At 40.9% G+C, this 20,236-nt stretch overlaps 1 protein-coding gene across 4 annotated transcripts in view; it reads right to left on the reverse strand.

Annotated features, from left to right (window-relative positions):
- Positions 1 to 2,956: 2,956 nt before the first annotated feature.
- TTLL5 (tubulin tyrosine ligase like 5) overlaps positions 2,957 to 20,236 on the reverse strand; it is a 136,524-nt gene continuing 119,244 nt past the window's right edge. For all 4 annotated transcript variants that reach the window (XM_075030138.1, XM_075030137.1, XM_075030136.1 and 1 more), the window contains 2 exons: positions 13,465 to 13,550; positions 2,957 to 3,693 (listed from right to left, as the gene is read on the reverse strand). In XM_075030138.1, the coding sequence (XP_074886239.1) occupies positions 3,653 to 3,693; positions 13,465 to 13,550 (127 nt within the window). In that variant the 3' untranslated portion in view covers positions 2,957 to 3,652. The remainder of the gene's footprint in view (positions 3,694 to 13,464; positions 13,551 to 20,236) is intronic.

Here is a 20,236-nt window from a genome sequence, read left to right on the forward strand (position 1 = left end):
CCAAAAGCATATGTAGTCTTGAGAATTGAAATTTCTGTATGTCTTGTTGGCACCCAAGACTAAATGGTCTATCTAGTGCCACCTCCCACTGATGGCACTCACAGGACTTGTGAGGCTGTTTTAAAGGCCAAGATGAACCATGTAAAAGTGAAGTTAATACTTCACATACTGAGTACAAGTCAGCTGCTTCTGGAGAGGAGAGAATCTAATATCCCTCCCTTAATTTTTATGCTATGGTATGGTCATCACCTAAACACAGCACAAAATGCTTGCATGAACTCTGCATTATCTCAGCCTCCAGGACTCTGATGTGGACCTTACTCTTTTCAAGACTAACAAGCCTGATTCTCTGTCATTGGAACAGGCTCCTTAACTTAGAAGTGATGCAAAACATCACAGAGTAGGAGAGAAGAGGACCCCCTGATTACATTATCCAGTCTCACAACTGAAGTAGATGCTGAATGACTGTTGGGGTCTTCTATTAGTAATTTTTCTTTTCTCACAGTAAACAAAGGCGCTTTCAATGAAACTCACTGATGAATACAGGGAAGTAAATGTCATAAAAGCAGAGACAAACTAATCCCCACTTGAGGAGCACGTATATAATTGTACTCCCGTCATATGCAACTATTATAAATCCAAAATGGTTTGCTATCCTCCATTCCTCCCTTGTACTAGAAAACACTTCCTGTAAAATGCCTTCTCTCCAAGATGTGTGGGAAACAGTTCTATTCTCCCCACTGAATCTCTTAACTGAAGCAGTCTCTGAGAGGTTTTTGAAAAGGGACGGACATGGAGGTAGCAGAGCTGCAAAGAGACAAAATACATATGTTATCCTTCAGTACACAGTATCCACCACGCACAAACACATACATGGACTCCAGGCTGAGGAGTACAGGGTGATGGCAAAAACAAGAGGCTGGAATCGCAGGACTTGTTCCTGATTCTCTATTGCACATGCTCCCAAGGTAACAGCATTTGTGGTCAGAGTCGGGATCAGCAGAAGCCCAAGGCAAAGGAATACTGCTATTTCTTTTGATGCTCAGGCTGCCCTAATAGATCCTGAGGCTGAACAGTAGTTCAAGGTCTAGGTGTTTGGCTTCAGGTAAAGGACCAGTCTTGATATCCCTGTTTTTTTTTTTTATTTGTTGGAAGCAAAAGAAAAATTTTCCAGAAACAAAGGATGCAGGACTTCACTGCTGCTGAAGCTGACAAAATTCATGCCTTTGAAATGAGGGTCTTAGACTGCAATGTGCATTCCTCTGAATATTTCAAAAATCTTAGAGACAAGATGTCTGATACACTGCTACTAAGTCATCACAGTTACAGATGTGCTGTGGCTACATCTAACATGCAATGCAAAGAAGTTCAGAAAACATGCTGGCTATAACTGAATACAAGTAATTTTCCCCAAATAAGTGGGTGGGAGACTGGCAAAGCTGACACAACAATTAACCTATGTTCATAATAAGCCAGCACTAACTGGTAATTTGCCAAAGATGTAAGAATGCTGCCAATGATCCTCTGAAGACAATCACCTTTCCTGGGCTAACTGTGCATTTAAATCTCTATCCTCCAAACCTCTCTTATAGTTTTCAGTGGTGGCTGTGACAACCTGAACGAAGAAACTAGAGAGAATAAAAACAGAGATGAGAATTCCACAAGGATGTATATCCTATAGCTACTTGATCCTGCACAGGAAACCCAGTGGAATAAGGATAACTCAGATCCCCTGGGAGGAAGAAAGGAATGGAATCTATTATCTACTGAAGCTAAATCTTATAGGGAAATAGCCCCTCCGACAGTTCTGGAACAGAGCTGGAGGCTATAGCCAATACCACACATAAGCAGATTAGGCTATGAGAAGACAGACCCAAGGTCTTGAAGCCCGCAGCTGCTGAGGATGTGCAGAAGTTTGAAGTAACAACTTCTGCAACTAAATTTTCACTAATCATGAGCCGACAACTTGATGCACCAGTAGGAACATGTCTTGGAGATCAACGGGTAGAACTCAGTGATTACAGACAGAAGGGACATGATCTGAAAGTAATTTCACAAGATTTTACAAATCTCTTGGTCACTGATGATATATGATGGCAGCACAGGCAATGGACATATGATATGGAGATTCTTGAAGAACGCAGCTGAAAAACACAGAGAAAGTGAACATGATCATGACTGTCTAGGAAATGAAATATAAGCCAATGAAGTAAGAAAGGGAACAGCTACATCAGAGAACCGCGTTTTGGACAAATGAAGTATTCAACGTCTGTCATATGTGTAAGTGGAACAGAAATAGAAAAATGCACGTTCTGTCCTATGAATTCATGCCTGGAGCAAGCGATAGCGCAACCAACGGGGTATGAACATAATTATTTCATCTTCTCACAATTTATCTGGTCTTGAATGACAGAAAATATGCACAATTCAAGAGTGAACATGAACACAATCATTTCAAGAGAAAACACTTTCCCCCTCTGACACTGTTTCTTCTATCAGCCATTTGGGTTGATCATTATCTACTTGCCAACACATGAGAAAGATCTCTTAACACTGACTATACAGGCTAGAAATAACAGGGGACCTGTGGAATAAGAAAACAGATCAAACAGGCTGTTAGAATCCAATCTCTGAGGGCTCCAAGACAGACAACAGGAGATTTTGTACCATTTGAGAATTACAATCATAACACTTGCTGTTTTACAAGGCAGAAGTTGCAAAATACTGAGTTTTCCTTTAACCTGGCACCAAAAAAGAGCCAGAGCTAAAGCTGCTTCCTGTTCATTTTAAGGATGTGTGGATCTTCTCTCCAATACATTTTCCAGATGCTGATGTTGTTTTCTAACACAAGCAAATTAATTTTCATAGCGGTAGGCAAATTTTAACTGGAGTGCTTCATCAAGCCACTATTGCAACTGATAGGAGCCACCTGGGCCCTAGGGTTTAAGCTTCAATCTGAAAACATCAGCCAAAAAGTTTATAAAGCCTAAACAAACAGAAATCAAAATACAAAAATAAGCCACACAGAACATAAGCATCCAACAGTAAAACATAAAGACGGATTTTAAATCCTGTCCAATACAATGACAGCAAATATTTTGGGGGTGTGAATTCATAACTGAAATTATAACCAAAAAAACAAATTAAATTACTTTATTCAAACCAATAATTTCTATGGCTCTGTGCCAAAATTCAAGATGGCAACCAACATGAATGTCTCCAGTCATATGTTCCAGTATTTTTCTCTGTGATCGTTGCCATGTAATGGCAGCAGAGAATCTTAGCTGTTACCAGACTGGGACAGACTGAAATGGCTAGGCAAATGAGACTTTATGTTCAAATTTGGACCTTAGGAACAATACAGACAGCTGGAGGACCTGCATCTTCTAGAAAGATCTCACAGTTAGTGATCAGGAAGAGGTGGGAGGAAGGGACCCCAAGACTCAGCAGCAGAAGCTCTCAGAGGAAATCATTCACCTCAGCTTGCATGTGTATCACCAGCTTCCACAGATGTTCATGTACTCTCCTCAGTGGGTTGTCCTCTAACCAGGGCCTCCTCTTCACTCTTTCCTGGGTGTTATGGGAGTGTGGTGGTACAAAGTCACTGCTGCTTTTTCCTTTGTCCTATACTTGAAGCAACACCCTGGATTCCTCACCTGGTGTTCAGTGTCGGTCCTTCTCTGCGAGCAGAGGCTGGAAAAAACACAAAGCAAAGATTTTGAGTAATCACAGCAGACTGTTTTGTGGGAAAAACTGCTGCACTGCTCTGCAAATCTCAGCCATCACGAGAAATCTGGATCTCTCTATCACACACCCTCTCTCTACAGTAACAGATGAGATCACAGATCAGTATGACAAAACCTAACTTAATAAGCTACTGTGTGAAAAAGTAGTCCTGGTATTCCTCTCAAGCCCCAGAATACCTTCTTCACTCTTCACCTCTGAGTCATCTGACTCCTCTCTTTACATGCTCCTCCAGTAGCTCTAAATCCTTGTCCCATATCAGTATGCTTTGTCTCTTTCTTTGTGTCTTTTACTCATTCACTTGCATGGGAGTCTACTTCCCCACTCCAAAAGATGCTAAGGACCTTGGTGCAGGAGAGATGGGGGTGTGAAAAGTTTGATCTTTAAAAGAAACAAAATGGGGATAATGGGAAGAAAAAATTTTTTCTTTATTACAAAGATATGATTTTAATTGTACATACTGCAACATTTTCCTGCTTAGACATGTTATGGGAAAAAGTCAATGTCATCTTCACTTCTTTTACTTAAAAATCCTCAGACAGTCCTTTAAAAAGAAAAATCCAAAACACTTAGAAATGTACCAAGTTTATTTTGGTCAGTTTGCATTTTACAGCTAAAGTAGTAGGTAAAGCTTGTCCTGTGTATTTAGCACATCAGCTTGCTCCTAAATGTGAGTGACAGTTGTTGAGAGCTGTTTATTAAAAATATTGCTATATTTTAAAAAATATGCTCTCCTTGAAAGCCCAGAATAGAGCCAAATGTCACACAGCACAGAGGATCTGGAAGGTTGTTTAGAAAGCAGGATTGTCAGCTATGTCATTGCACAGAAAGTTTGGAACCTGAATTAGGAACCAAACTGTCAACAATGTGTATTAAGATAGGATACCAGTCCAGAATACCATCCCTTGACAATGTGCTGAAATTAAGGAAAACAAAGGCACATGAGAGAGGCAGCCAACTTCAACCTCATCTTCCTGTTTTGAAGAGGCCTTTCAGCCTTCCTTTTCCTACAGAAATGCACAGTACAGTTTGTCTTTTCTTACAAACTGAATTAAAATCACTTTGTGTGAGCTCCTCTTGTATGGCTACCTTGAGAACTGAACACAGAGAGGGGCATTCCTATGTCTAAAAGTAAATACATAGGTTCCTACCATGAGTGCAGCTGATGGCCAATTCAATAATTTAATAAATATTAATGTATATAATTCTATGAAGTTTTATCATTTCAAAGCTACTGGTGAGCATTCCACCTCCTTCTGGTTGAGTAGGGGGAACAGAAAACAACCTCATTCCTGACAGCAGCCAACATTAAGGGTTGATTGTCCCTAGTGACAAGAGTCACTGCAGTGAATCACCACATACAACAGAATGAATCTCCTTTATTGTCTGCCTACCAGGAGGTGTTAAAGTATCTGCCTGTATGTCTGTCCATGTGTTTACATACTATTATGTCATCCATGACTGCACCTCAAAAACTTTAACACTTTTGTACTTAGAACAGTTACATAGGGAGAAGAAAAGGATTACCTCAATTTTATGGGTATGATTCTGAGTCACAAGGAAATCACAGGAGTTGTGTAAAGTCATTTACAGGATACCTGCACACTAAAATTCAGTGCCATATAGACTTTCCCAACACAGATGTACACACCCTTGATCAGACACCAGCACCTTATCTACTCTGCTTCTAAGCTGCAGGAATGAGACAGAGCAGAGCACTAGGCTAGATGACAGTACCAGGTCAGGGACCCATGCTAACATTTTTTAGAGCTAGTTTGGGCTGTTTCATCATACCCACAGCAAGTCTCTGGCAGAACTAAGAAGCATGTCAAAGCTTCCTCAATCTAGTGTTGAAAACAGGAACTTCCTTTCTCCCTGAAAAGCTCTGATAATCCTAGAAATTCAGATTTTTTTATCCCAGAGCAGAGGGAATTTCTAATCCTACAGTGATGCCCAGCATTCCCTTGATAATATATAGTGCAACTAAGAAAGGCAATAAATAGATGAGGTTTATTTATATCCATGGGTGACTGACACTAGCAAGCCAGGACAGCTGACAACAGAAGGACAGCCTTCCCTCCCCCATCTTTTGGGCACAATTTCAAGTTGGCTTGCTGGACTGGGCAGGCAAGGGAAAGCAGCAGTTCCAAGTCATGAAAATTTACTTGGAGGGGGGCATGACACAAACAGTACACACAACTGTATTCAAGTGAAGTCTCCCTGCATGAAAAGAGCAATGAGCAGCCTCATTAACAAGTGGAGAAATTGTAGTGGAAGCCAGCATGAGCCCTCCTGCTCCCCATGTTACAGAGAAGACACCAGGTGGGCTCCTCACCCTGACTGCTAATGCCCTTCTGTACTAGAGCCTTCATTCTGATTTCTCTTATTCAGCTCCCTACTCCCTGGTTTGTTGTGGCTCTCTCTTCTCTGGCTCTTCCCCACATTTCATTTCATTTCATAACTTCAGACACTCCTTTTACTCTATTCACACACATTTTGGCTTCTATTTTTAGTCCCAATAAAATAATGCCAGATTAAAACAAAATCCAATTTGGATGGGCAAAGTCATCCTCTCTATAGGTAGCTTAATGCCAAAGGGCCAGATGTGAGACAGAAGTAGCCAAGATATTATATAACCTCTCCCCAGTCTTTGCACACCTGATCTTGAATGACATTTCCAACACAGCAAGGAAATACAGGCAGTTCGCCATCACCTAACTACTGAGAACAAGCAATGCTCAGCCTTCAGTCAGGCAAAAATGCCAACTGCCTGAAGTCATTACTTATCCTGCTTTGGAGTTTTCTTTGAGTCTGTCAGAAGTGAAGGCTCCTAAAATTCAAGCTGGGTTCTAGTTCTTAAACAGGGAAGCCAATTCCTAGAGACTATCCTTTCTTTTTTCTCCTGCTTTCTGAGTGGTCCTGAGTCTTAGAATGTCCTTTCAGTGGCATAAGACCAGTAGCAACAGGAAAAAGCTCCTTCCTTTCACAAAAAAAAAGGCAAAAGGTTAACTAAAGGTGTGAGAGGCAGGCTGCTCTTACAAGTTAAGGAATAAACATAATTTCTGATCATTAGAAGTGAACACTGACCCTCAGCTCTAGCTGAGAAGCGATGACTGAGTTGGACATTATCTCCTTAACATCACCTGAGAAGGGCCTGGAATGCTGCTTTTGGCAGAGCTTTACACTCTGCTGGGATTTAATGAGACTTAGTAACTGGATAAACTGGAACATAGTCATGCCATGTTGATAATTTGTATCTATTTTAAAGGTATTCATTAGAGATATCAATATTTGCTCATTGCTAGTCATAAGGTAATGGTTCCATGCTCCTTCAAAGAGTACCAAGAAATAGAGTGAGGAGAAGGTCTTTCTCTACCCTTCTTTCCCTTCTGGTCCGTCTGGTACTACAGGCTTGTCTGTCATTATCTGACCTGGGACAGATGCAAAAACTATAACAGGGAGAGAAATTATCTTTTCCCCCTTCCTGTTTGCCCTCTTTATGAAACTGTGGAAGTAAGCAGGGGAGAGAGAGAAGATCCAAGATGTTTTTGTGATGCATGAAAAAACAATAGCTTTAGGAAGACAATTCTAAGAACAAATGTGAAACCAAATATCTTCCATTGTAACTGATTCTTTGCCCTCCCAAAAAAGGGAGGCACAATAGCAGGATTCACCTCAAGCTCCACTGCTTTCCAAAATACGATAAAATGGACTGATTCCATTTCTCAATAATCCTTTCCCTGCACAGAGACAGCACTACAGAGAGAGATGCTGACAGAATGTTATTACTGCTGTTGACAAAGGCTGTATGCAGGGTGAGAGGCTGCACTAGAAAAGTTTGATGCAAGGTACTGGATATCACACTGCTGTTCCCTTTCAGTGACCCACCCAGAGCTTCTCAGCAGAGAAGGCTCTGGAAGGATTTATGTGGAAGAGCTCATCATTACTCCATTCCTGGACTAGGATAAGTAATGAGGTGACATCAAAAGTTGCTCTTTTGTGTTACAAGATATCTTGTGCCTGAGTAGCCAAAGTAGTCTGAGGTAGAGGTTACTTGAGGTGCCCATTTGAAGGTCACCTTTCAAAGTCAAGACCACTTGTGCAGTCAGTCACAGCAACAAGAGAGAACCAGGAGGGTGGCAAATGAAGACTGGAATTAACAGGATTAGTGGGAGGGAGGAGGCGTACCAGCAATGTGCTGTGCAGAAACCTGAGTGATTTCTTTTCCCAGCTGCTCCTGATGAAGGATTTGGACAGTGTGGTGAGACCAGCTGAAATCATAGCCAAGGTTTCTCTTGGGAATGTGGTAACAACACAAAAATAAATACATTGGTGTTCAACAATCTACTGCCTTCCAAGGCTGCAGGGGAGCCTGGCAGAAGCTGGGGAAGCCTGGACAAAGCCGGGCAGCTGAGAATTCCACCCTACTGTAGCAAATGGCTGGGAGTCTGACACAGGCCATGCACAGTGGCAACAGTACTTATCCCATCCCATCCCATCCCCACCCTTTAAGACACCGGCTGATAAAAGAATCTCCCAATCCCAGGTATTTTCTTTGTTTAGATCTGGCAAACAATACAAAGTAATTGTATGCATCTTGTTTAAATGCTTGTTGGGTTTACTTGCCTTTTTTTTTTCCCTTTTGCTGGTGCCGGACAATTTTGAAGTTTGTACTTTTGCATACCTGCTAAAAGAACCTCTTCTTTCCTTAAACTTATATAAAAGAAGCTGCATTTCTAGAATAATGTTAATTCAAGCAGTGGGTAGACAACGGCCAGTCACAACTTAGTGCCTCCAACGTTAACCATTAATTTCAGGTCTCCAGTAACAAGACATACACAACCTTCTTACGAAGGACCATGCAATAACTATGGATATAAAAAACTTTAGAAATACACATTCTACCTGTAGATTTCCTGTAAAATGAAAAAAAACTGGAGTGTGCTAGATGCAGAGAAGAGTAAGTGCAAATGAGTGCTCCTTACTATCACTAGTTTGCAAGCAGGCCCCATTCATTGGTCTATACTGGACCACACTGCTTGCACATTCATTTTATTTGGATGGTGTTCAGACACTGCTCTCCACCTTAGCCTAAAGAAGGAAATCACTAGAAAACTAAGAACAGCAGCCTGCCTTCTACGTGGATTAGATCCAAACCAGTTTGTTAATCCCCATATTCTTCAGCTGGTCTCTTGGCAGTTCAGGATCCAGTTTTAAGCCCCTACAGATGATGATACACTTTATTTCAAAGAGGTGCAAACCTTCAGGACTTGGCATTCATGCAGATAGGGAGGCCAGGTGAATGGCCAAAGTAAACAGACAACTGTGCATCATCCTGCAACTAAGCTCAGACACAGACCTGGGAATCACAGGGAATAAAATCAAGTCTCTACTACCTAGCTCAAGAAGTTTCCTCCCTAGCTTCAGATGAGTTTTGACATTCACCTTCTTTATGAAGTATTCTCAAGAGAGATAGAATACAAATAAATTGGTTTTGGACTCACGCTTTAAACCAGACTAGGTAGAGATCTGAGACTTTGCATGAATTAGCAGTCTTCACTGCTGTCAAACTCAGATAGCATGTTACTAACTTTTACCTCATCTAATCAGAAACTCTAATGCTTTTTTCTTCTCCCAGAACACATAGTGGAAAAGCCATGTGGAGAGCAGTTATATAAACATTAGCACAATAAAACTGCATCACTGTTAATCAGTCTGAGTATGAAAAGGTGAAAGTCCTGTCAAGCCTGGAGCCAAGCATCAGTCTTGCCCAGTTTAATCATAATTCATATTTGTTTGTAATTATATAGGTTATTAGCACATTATATTTTTGTCATAGAAAAACAGAACCCCAGTGGCGTTCTGTATTCTGAAGCTTTTAAAATAAAATCACAAACTCTCAAGAGGTTCGCAGCAAGCAAAAGAAGAAGCACAAAGACAGAAGACAGATTTCACTCATAGCTGCTGTTACCTTTACAAATCAAACCAAACCAAATAAAATTGGCTGGTGTCATTAACTTGTGCATCCACTCCACAACTGCACTGAGGGGTTAATTATACTTTCAGATTGTTCCTGTCTTCAGGCTCTTGCAGACAAGAGTCCAGCTCAGGAACAGAGAAGCTGCCTGGGACTATGCTGTTATGTTTTCATAAAGTGCCCCCTTCGTTCTTTATTCTCCCTAAAACCTGCTTGTGTTAGCATTTATCAAAAAGGAAGAAAAATAAACATAATAAATTTCTAACTATGAGGTTTTCCACGTAGCTATAGAACTTGATTGATGTTTCTTGCCAGTTGTCAAAAGCTAAATTCTGGTGGAAAAATGACACCTTTTTTATCTAGAACTTCACTTTCTTGAGAAAAAGAATTCATGTATTATTCACCTAATGCCACTAGAGAAGAACAGAAAATAAACCAGCAAAATATGGCAAGATGTCTCCATACACCTTACATTGTTAACATATACAGTAAAAAAAATGACCAGGCTCTAGTTCCTTCCTTCATCATCTGAACTCGCCATATCAAACACAGCCTCATCAAGACAACCTGGAACTGAACAACCCGCTATACTACTTAGCTTAGCTGTTACTCAGCAAGCTGTATTGTGAAGAAGACTTGGAAAACAGAACTGATTTCTTAGTTCACCATCACCCTATTTCACTAACACTAATTGAATTGCTAAATTCCATGAAGCAGGAAACAATCAGTGTAATGCTGGAGGAACTCTCAAAGTAACACAGAATAAAAAAAAGCAATGTGATAATGGCTGTATTTTCAGAATGACTGACAACCCACTAGCAGCTGGGTGTTCAATTTCAGTGAAAAATCAGGTCAGAAGCATTTTGAATGTTCCCTAGAGGTAGTAATTCTTAGTACTTCTTTAATAGCATAAATCTTGTTAAACTTTCAGGAACTTTGATAGGAAACTGTCTTTTCAGACACTACAAATAACCCCCAAATGATAGCTTGCAGATTTAGCTTCCTGTCTGTAGATACTCATGGCAATCTCTGCCTTCCCTCTCATCATGCCAGTGGTGCACAGCTCACACACAACTTCTGCCTCTCCATGAAATGAGGATGAGGCCATAGGGATGAGAGGCTGCCACACTTTCATTGTAGTGATGACTTGTTTCAGAATCCAAGTTGCTTTGCAGAAATGCCAACTCCTATTCTCCCTTTTATTTTGTCTCAAGGGATTTGTCCTCAAGAGCTTGAGCCCACCATACAATAGTATCTACAACTGGTATTCTACAGCTGCAGTACTAACCACCAGTGAACTGTTTTCTGGACAATCTGGTTAAAAGTTTCCATACTGCCTGACTCTCTGTTCCTTTGAGCATTATACTTACTTCTAGTTAGATCATTTGTGACACCTTTATGCTTCATCTCTGCAGAGCCCCATAGCTATCCTCAGATAGGCTGTTAGAGGAGAAGGCCTATTCAAGCTTCTCAGACATGTTTGAACATTTCTCTGTGTGTTTATACAGAGGTTCTGCCTGGTTCCTCTTTTATCTCTGCAACTTTTCACAGCCTTCTATCTTTAAATGCTTGCAGTTTATTCTGTAATCTGCTTTATTACTTGTATCTCCAATCCTCTAGTTGGTATCTAGGATACTAAATATATGTGAAACAGTAACCCCAAATAAGCTGCTGATGAGGGAAATCAGGGCCCTAGCGTAAGCAATCAATGGGGAGAGCGAAGAAGAAAAACAGCTGTTCCTGCAGGAAGGACCAGAGTAGTTTCTGAGACACACAGACTGGGCACAGCAGCCTCTGATGCATACCAGTGGCTTGGTGCAAAGCTGAAGAAAATATCATTCCCCAGTTTCCAAGAACAAACATTTTGCTCTAGTTAGTTCAATCACCACAATACTTAGCACTGTTCTTGGCACTATATGCCTCTTCTAGCGACAAGGAAGCTTTGAGTGACACACCCACCATGGTTCTGCTAGCCTACCCCTAGCCAAACCAGAGTTCTATCTAAGCCTTCACATTCTTAGCTAAATGGCAGGCTAAACCCTTTGTTTCACCTTCAGAGTGGATAACTTTAGTACAGAGCAGCTAGCCTAGTCTTACAGAAAGAAACATGAGCTGAAGTTCTCAGTTCTCACCGGATTACAAGTACTCCTGGAGACGGTGACTACCCTAAACTCTGTAGCTGTTATCTAGCCTATATTCTTCCTGCAGCTCTGGCTGTTGCCTTCCATCATTAATATTATCAATAACCCTCATGCATGCTCTGCATAAATACTGACAGAAACAGGGAAGGATGGAAAAATGCTATCTACAGTTATCACAGACACATGTAACAACAGCAGTACCCAGAGGAGATGGAGAGGATCTCTTGCAGAGGTTAAAATTACAGCGTGGCAACTGTGAGAGTGCTCTTAAAACTGTGAAAAAGAAGGCAGAATTCAGCACACAAACACCTTCATGTAAGTCCACTCAGCAAACCAGTTTGGTCAATATATTGAGAACTCTATTTTTATATTTACCTGTAAATTTATGTGCAACCTTGCTTTATATACTGGACTAAAAACTCAATTTGAACTATATAGTAGATCAGAACTTTTGCCTCAAGTATACATATACTACAATGTTGACATAACTTTATTTATTTTGACAATCCCACTATATTCCATTCCTACACTGTCACGTTCCAATGTGCTGTAGGGTCTTTTTTATTGACTACGGGTATTCACCCTATAAAATTTCTAGTAGGACAACTGGAGTTTTTGGCAGGTGGTAAAGCGTGGGAGGCAGTTTGGAACTGTACGATAAGTGCATTAGCTGAATGTTTGTGCTAGAGGATCAGCAATAAAATCACTGACATTAATAATGGAAACGTCATCATTAAGTTTCAGAGCTAAATAACCAAGAGATGAATTGGGTAGTTCACCCCTATGCAAACTTTTCTTTCAGCCTGTGAAAACACAGACATCACTGCATTAGTGATACTCAAGTAATGTTTTCAGGGTTTTCACAGCAAAACAAAAGGTCAGAAACATAATTTTTTAAAGCATTCTAGACCATAATTTGTACATATATTCCATTATAGCACCATCACAAATCACTGTGGGCTGTGGGTAATATGGGTTCATCAAGCCTACGCTCTACCTGCTAATACGTCTGCATCAATGAAAAATTGATTGGGTCCTCATTTACTGAGACCTTAACGGCAGATAAACCTGTTTGAATTAATTAGCCACTATGGAATGATGAAGATTTGGTTCTATAAGTCTCAGTGATTTTCCTTTGGGAACTTTCACTTCTACTGATTGACTTCACTATGCAGCTGATTCACAAGTCTCAACTATGTCTTTCTGAACTAAGGGGCTTTTCTGCAAGACTGAAGAAAAATGTAAAGAATGTCCTGGCCCTTTATTACAGGCCAAGCTTAAACAACAGAGCATCTTTGAGCCAAAGCCTAAAGCAAAGAGGAGCCATTTTAGCCAAGTTTTTTTTCCCAGCCACATTTTTAGGGATCTTCCTCTTCCAACTCTATGAAACTCAGCCTTTGCTCCCTTCTGTTTAGTCTTTTTAATCCCAGGAGGAATAAATTCCCTGCACAGCTGAACCCAGACTGTTACCTAGGAACCACTACATGCAGCTGTGTTTCTTCTTCTTGCTGAGAAAGTTTTTTCCCTGCCAGTTCTTGAGAAAGATGAAAGCATCCCAGCATGCCCACCCCCACTTTCCTGGTCTTTGGCACTGGCACTCACCTGTGGAATTTGTCCCTGGCTCACAGGATGCAGCACTGTGAAGGCTGTTCTGGAATCCATTCAGTTGCCTTTCAGTGGATGTCACCCTAACAGGTAAAATCATCAAATTAGACAGAGATAATACAACATATACCAAGGAATAATAAAAGTCTCAAAAAAAAAAAAGAGAATTCTCCTAGTTTATATAATCTCACTGGGATTGTAGCTATGAAGCTGTGCCTGAACATGGTATGAAAAAGGCAGCGACAGCAACTGACTCCAAAAAGGCAGAGCAGACTCAAGCCACCAGCAAGACTTTGATGTGCCTAAAACACTTAATTGTCCCACATGCCTTGGAAGCTGATTCTGGAGGATAAAGGAGATAGTGAATAATTTTGGATCACCAAAGCACAACTCAGCTGTGGTCACCTTATTCCAGTCATTTGAAGTAAAACAATTAAGCAACCTTAGAACAGAAATGCACACACTGGCAAAACCATGCTGCATTCAAAAGTTAAGTCCTTGCATCTTGTCTCATTTAGGCAAGATTCCTCACTTGTCTTGGAAGCGAAGACCCACAGGATGCATTTAATCTCCAGTAATCCAGTGCCAGTCCTCAAGCAGATAGTTTATGCAAATTCTCCTGCATTTATCTCAGCATTTGAGTAACAGCAAAACTATATTCTGCGGAGTACAACTGCACTTCCTTTAACTGTTATAAAGATTCATTACCAAACTGAGACCATGCCCTCCTACATAAAAAATAGTTCTGCTCACAAGGCAAGGTCAAGCTATACAGCTGCAATGATCTATTCTGTCCTTAAAATCTATATAACTGATTCATCTATTCCTGGTTTGTCCTCTCCTCCCTTATCCCTCCTTGCCTTTCTTCCTTCCTGCCCAACTCTATTCTGATCACTCCAGACTTCTGCATGCACACTCCTGTCTCTCTGCCAGAGTCCTTCTCCTTCACTCATTCAGCTCTGCAGTGTTACACAGTTACTGTGAGCTCTTCCCCAGAAGAGCACTGTAATCTCCAATCCCCATGTGATGTCCTGATGACTAACAGACCCAGGCACATGTGCAGTTTCTATGGTTTTGTCTGAAACCTTTTGCTTTCAGATTTCAAAGTCAGCAAGTTGCCAGTAATCCAGGTGTTCCTGGCAGCTAAAAGGCCAGTGGGGGACTCCTGTATTTTATCTCAGTTGGATTTTAGTTAAATAAATTGGAGTCTGTACAGGAAAGGAGAGGGATGGAGATATGACATTTGCAAAACACAACCTCTTACTTCAGTCAGCCATAATTTGAAATGCTATTGTCAAATGAGGTGCCTGTTTCTATGTTTATTGTCTCTTGGAGAGAATTTTGGATCTGTACTTATGGTTTCTTTTGCTGCTGATACTGCATGGTCCTTCTGGGAGCTGAGAATCCAGATGGATCTTTATGCTTCTTACATAGAAATTTCATGCTTATAATTAGGTTGTCCACTTTGTTAATGCAGCACAATGGACGGCCAAATTCAGCTCACCTCACCCTTCTGTAGGTAGAATGCAAGACTAGTGGTTGAAAATGTCATCAAGAACGCCAGCAAAAACGCCAGCAAATACAACAACAAAAAAAAAAAAAACAGGGAACAGTCACACTTCTACTTTAAAGTGTGGTTTATGTTAGAGAATCTCCTTCTCTCTACAGACTTTCCCTTCTTCTTTTCTGTCTACCCACAGTGTACCATGATTCTTGCAGTTTCAACTGTCACCTCCACACAGCTCATCCTCAGATCTGCTTCTGGGTCATTGATCTCCCACCACCACTAAGCTCAACTCTCAAGTTCTCTCTGCTGTCCTGATGGAAGCTCCAGTGCCAGAACATATTCACTGCTTAAACTGAGTTAATCCCTTTCCACTTTCTCCCTCCTTGGGTTGGCTGAAAGCCTACTGCCTTTCTCAGTATCCTGCTTTTAATGTCTGTGTTGTTTTTGCTTCCACTTCTCCAATGCAAACCATTGTTATGTTCTCAATTTCTTCTTCTTCAATACTAACAAAAACAGTCCCCTCTGTCCCCTCCACTTAAATATCTGTCGTTGTCCTTTTCTATCTCTTATACAGCTAACCTCTCCTTGAAACTGATACTGACTTCCTTCATTTAGGCACTAAACCAGCCCTACACTGCCCAGCCTTGGACTGCGAATTTGGAAGATGCTCTTGTTCCACAGGTGACAAAGAAATACTTTCTTGACTAAATTTCAAACACCTTTGTTTTAACAACCTATTCCGAGGACGCTATGAACACATCTAACAGTCCAGGGGGTACAGAACTGACACTAATAAATTCACATCACAAAAAGCCCAGGTTTGACAAGAGGACAGCAACAGATGTGAAGACCCAGAGCCAGGGAGGCTTGTTCCTCTGTTGCTCTTGGACAGGGTATCTCTGCATGTGTATCTGTGTGTATGATCTGAGGCTAGCCAAGGGCTAAGAGCTACAGGCCTAGTAAGCCCAGCTGTGTCAGGGTGTTAAATCAAGGCATGTGTCTCAGATGCACTGCTTTTGCTGCCAAAAATGTCTAAGGGTCAGGCAGCCTGATTAACCCAGATGCTCAGGAGCTAAAAAAACAAGCGTGCCGCAGTACAGCAGTAGCAAAAAAGTGAAAGGGGTTCCAGTAACAGTTAAATGCTTGCTCTCCTGCTGCCTGTCCTCTTTCCAGTGGACACTCAGTTTGTATGTGTGATGTACCTGGCTCAATTAAGACATTTCACGCATGCCTGTGAATAAGCACACATGGGCAAGGCCGGATACAAACCAGAACCATAGTGTTTTACAGGGCTCGCTCTATGGCCATTGTTCTACTTTTGGCACATTTGCCAGGCTTGGCCAGCCTGTCCTAGAACAGCTGGCTACTGCCATATCCAATTGCAGTCAGGACTCCACCCCGCCGTGGGATGGATTTCCTGAACCCTAGAGAAATGCATCACCTCTACCCTATTTCTGTACTAGTTACAATAGAGCAGAACTTTGGCTCTTCTGCTGCTGGCACCATGCAAAGCAAATATACAAAAGAAGAACAAGGTAGAAAGATTTTGTGTTGTGGTGTTGGGACTTGAAGGGAATATTTGTTTCGAAAAGCTTCCTGAATAGAGTTGTTGGGAATGACATTTACAGAGAGGTTCAGTACAATAAATTATGCCATGTTGATTAACATCCCCAATAGTTTGTGATGTTCCAGTCTATTGCTGGTAAACTCGGTGATATTCTTGGGTTCTCTCCCTAATAACATCTTGAACTATATGCTCCTTTTCTCTACCTGGCATTTCGTCTCTTTATATACAGTGGTCTAACACTGACAGCTGAATTTTTTTGAGATCTTTTCTTTGACTGATAGTTCTGTTCAAAGGCTGTCCAAGGCCTTGCTCTACTTGATGCTGTCATAGTTAGAGCAGGTTTTTGAGAAGTTACTGTAGGAATGATAGTGCAGAAATTTGCATTTAATTTGAGTTAGTCATTCCTAAAAGCAGAAGGATTTTCTAGCTACCACCTGTACTAGTCCACTCTGGGTTCTGACAGTTGAGCTAATATATTTTTCTACTTTGCATGCTGTCATCTGCAACGTGAAGATTCAACACACCAAATGCTGCTTCCAGGGACATCTGTTTCATTCCACAGCTTACGACTACTGTATCTGTGACCTCTGCCTCAAAATGTTGCTATCAGCAGGTCTCTTCACGGTTCACAGAACTGCCAATAGTAGTGGCAAAATGAGCAGTGGAAAGGACCCAGTCTGACTCTTAGAAAGAAAGAAGAGCTTGTTGTGTTAGCTGTTCAAAAACTATCTTTCTACTTGTGATATGAACACATTTAATCAAAACTATGGAGTCCCATGAGACCATTTTATGGGGCTACATTTCGGCGTAGAGCTACGTATTAAATCATTTCTCCCAGTTAGTCTTTTTCCACACCTTAATATGGGCCCCAGCTTTCCATTCTGTTAGCTTAAGCAAGGAGTCTGCTTTGGACATAATCCATTATAAAGTCAACCTACCACCTTTTACAAGTTGAGAGACTGAGAAAACAAGAGAGGCCAGGAACTAAGAAGACAAGACTGAATTGTCTGGCTGTTCCATTATTTTTTTCCTTTATGTTTTAACCAAGGAAGTGCCCAAGTTACTAGATAGTTTTTGAATTAGTCAGTAATGTTCATCTTTAGCATCTCAGACTGTTTGTAGTTGAGTTTTCCACTTCTTATTCTTTTCTTCCTCTTCTGGAAGCCACGTGTGCTGGCTAGGAGAGAACTGATAACACATGCAAGGAAGAGATAGGTCAAAGAGACAGAGTTGATCTTAGTTTGTCTTCACAGTCCAGTCTCTGGAGAAATTCTACAAACAACTTCAAGAAGATGATCTTTATTAAGATGTTAAAAGCCAGGCAGTGCAAGAGCAGACAGAGAAATAAGGTCTAGCTTACTGAAATTTATGGGGGGGGGGGAACAACAAAAAAAAAACCCCAACAACAAAAAAAAACCAGGGACAATGGAAGAGCTTTAACAACAGAATGGGATTAGTTTCAGTGAGTCTTGTGGAAATAATATATAGCACTGAGATCTTCTTTGAGGAAAGAGATCAGGAAAACAGCCAACAAGTATTAGGGTGTAAGAGCGGGCAGCAAATAAAAAAATGACCTGACAGAGAAATGAAGCAGCCAAAAAGCCAAAATTAGATTAGATGTTATGGAGAAGGATATTTGTCATGTCATAACCTAAGGATATGGTAGTCCCACACTAGAAAAGTGCAGTTCTGCGTGCCACAATGCAAGTAATCTGACAAACTGAAGAAAATACAGTAAATTCAAGACAGTTAAGGACTTGGCAGGTGGAACTACTATCTGAGGTTAACAAAACCTCAACAAGTCTAAGCAACATTAGGAAACTCCAAGAAGTAGAAGGATATTCAAAAGATGGAAAGTATTTGCAAGGGAAAGTGTTCAGGGTGGTTCAGGAAGGAGGAACAAGGTACAACAGGATGAAACAAAGGAAAAATTCATATTGCACATCAGGAGAAACTTTCTGATAATAAGGTTGTCTAGATTCTTAAATAGTCTTCTATAGCACATGGTGGGGTTTCTACCACTGGAGTTTTTTGAAAGCAGACTACACACAGTGTCCAAGAATACTTTGTACAGAATAACCAGGGACTATAAAGAACAGGCTGGAGCATGCAAGACGTCTTTTTCTTCTCTAATCTATATTCCTTTGACACAGAGGCTTCTCTCCATTCACTCTCCGCTGTTGATACATCTCTGGTCTTTTCCTGACAACAATGAATGGATTAAATTAGACTGAAACATAGCAGTTTTTAAACGATCAGCTCTCAGTATGCTGGAAATATAGCGGGGCATTGCTGTTTTCCATGTAAGTGAAAAAATGTTACTGCAAGATCCCATGAATGGCAAGAATGGATTTGGAGCCTTGTGCTGGAGACTGAAAGGCAACTTGGAAAGTATTTCCGGAGTGGCTCCTTGCAGCCTTCAATACTTGGATTAGTTTTCTGAAATTCTGAAGGAATCTTTTGCTTTTTTTCCCCCTTCTGTGCATTTTTGGTGCTGAACTTTTTCCGGTTTTCCCACACTCCTGCCTGTCACAGAGCAGAAACCACAAAAATGCAGCAAAGTAAAGTCTGTCCAAGGAGCTGCAATTCCATCTCACAAGGATAAACATTTCCTCTGCCAAGAAGTGAGCACAGCACACCGGCATCTTCAAATACACATCCCTGCTGCCCGGCTGAGAAACCCACTGACATAGCCTGTCACCTGTACTAACATGAGCTACCCAACATAAAAGAAATCAGACAGCAAACCCACCAGCACATACCTGCCAGACCTGATGCTCACATCTGCATTTGCTGAGCTGACAAAGTCTACTAACATCTTGTTTTCTTTTTAAATAGTTTTGGGGGATTAATTCAGCATGCTATCTCTTACGATAGCAAGAGTACAGGCAGGAAATACACAAGCTTACCCAAAGCAGTTCTGTCCAAGCTCCTTAAATACACCTTGCAGTTCCAGATTTGATCCACGCACACTGACAGTGCCCTAGCATCTTCGTAAGATGTCTTTCATGAGTAATCTTTTACTAAAACTTCTCTCTTTAAACAGGAAGGGAACACAGAATCAGGAAACCTCACAGAAACCCGCTCTGAAAGCTCTACAACTCTTCTAGCTGTAGAGTAAGTATAAGGAAGAAAGTTATGAATGCAATTTTTGCCCTTCGGTATTCAGGGATGAAACAAGTCTGAGGATATATGAAGAAAAACCTGATGAGGGATTTAGTCTAAAGCAGTTCTGTCATTTAAGAAGAGACAAACAGAGAGCTAAGGAAGCTACCAAGAAAGGTAAAGGATAAGAAGAAAACCCAGAAGTCTTGCTCACATTCTCTCACAATACACAAAGGAGAAAAATGCACCAAGAAATGGAAAGGAAGGAAACTTTCAATCAGTAAGCAACATTTCACGGTGATTTTTTTGTTTGGTTTTAAAGATAACACATGCCAAATCCATCTACCTTAGAATGGCAAGCACTACATAACTAAAAGCTTAGTAAAAGTTAAATGAAGGATTTCCACAGGTAATGAGGAAAGCTATTATTACATTAGGCACAATGTAAACACTTTAAATGAAATAAACACTTGTGCTTGAAGGCATAAGTCAATCATTTTGTGTTAAATTTATGGGGAAACTTGGCTCAAGGGCATATTAGCTTGTCAAGGATATTGGTTTTGGGTTGGGGTTTTTTTGGCAGCTTCTTC

Source organism: Buteo buteo, chromosome 6 (genome assembly GCF_964188355.1).
Source record: "Buteo buteo chromosome 6, bButBut1.hap1.1, whole genome shotgun sequence".
Classification (NCBI taxonomy): Eukaryota; Metazoa; Chordata; class Aves; order Accipitriformes; family Accipitridae; genus Buteo; species Buteo buteo.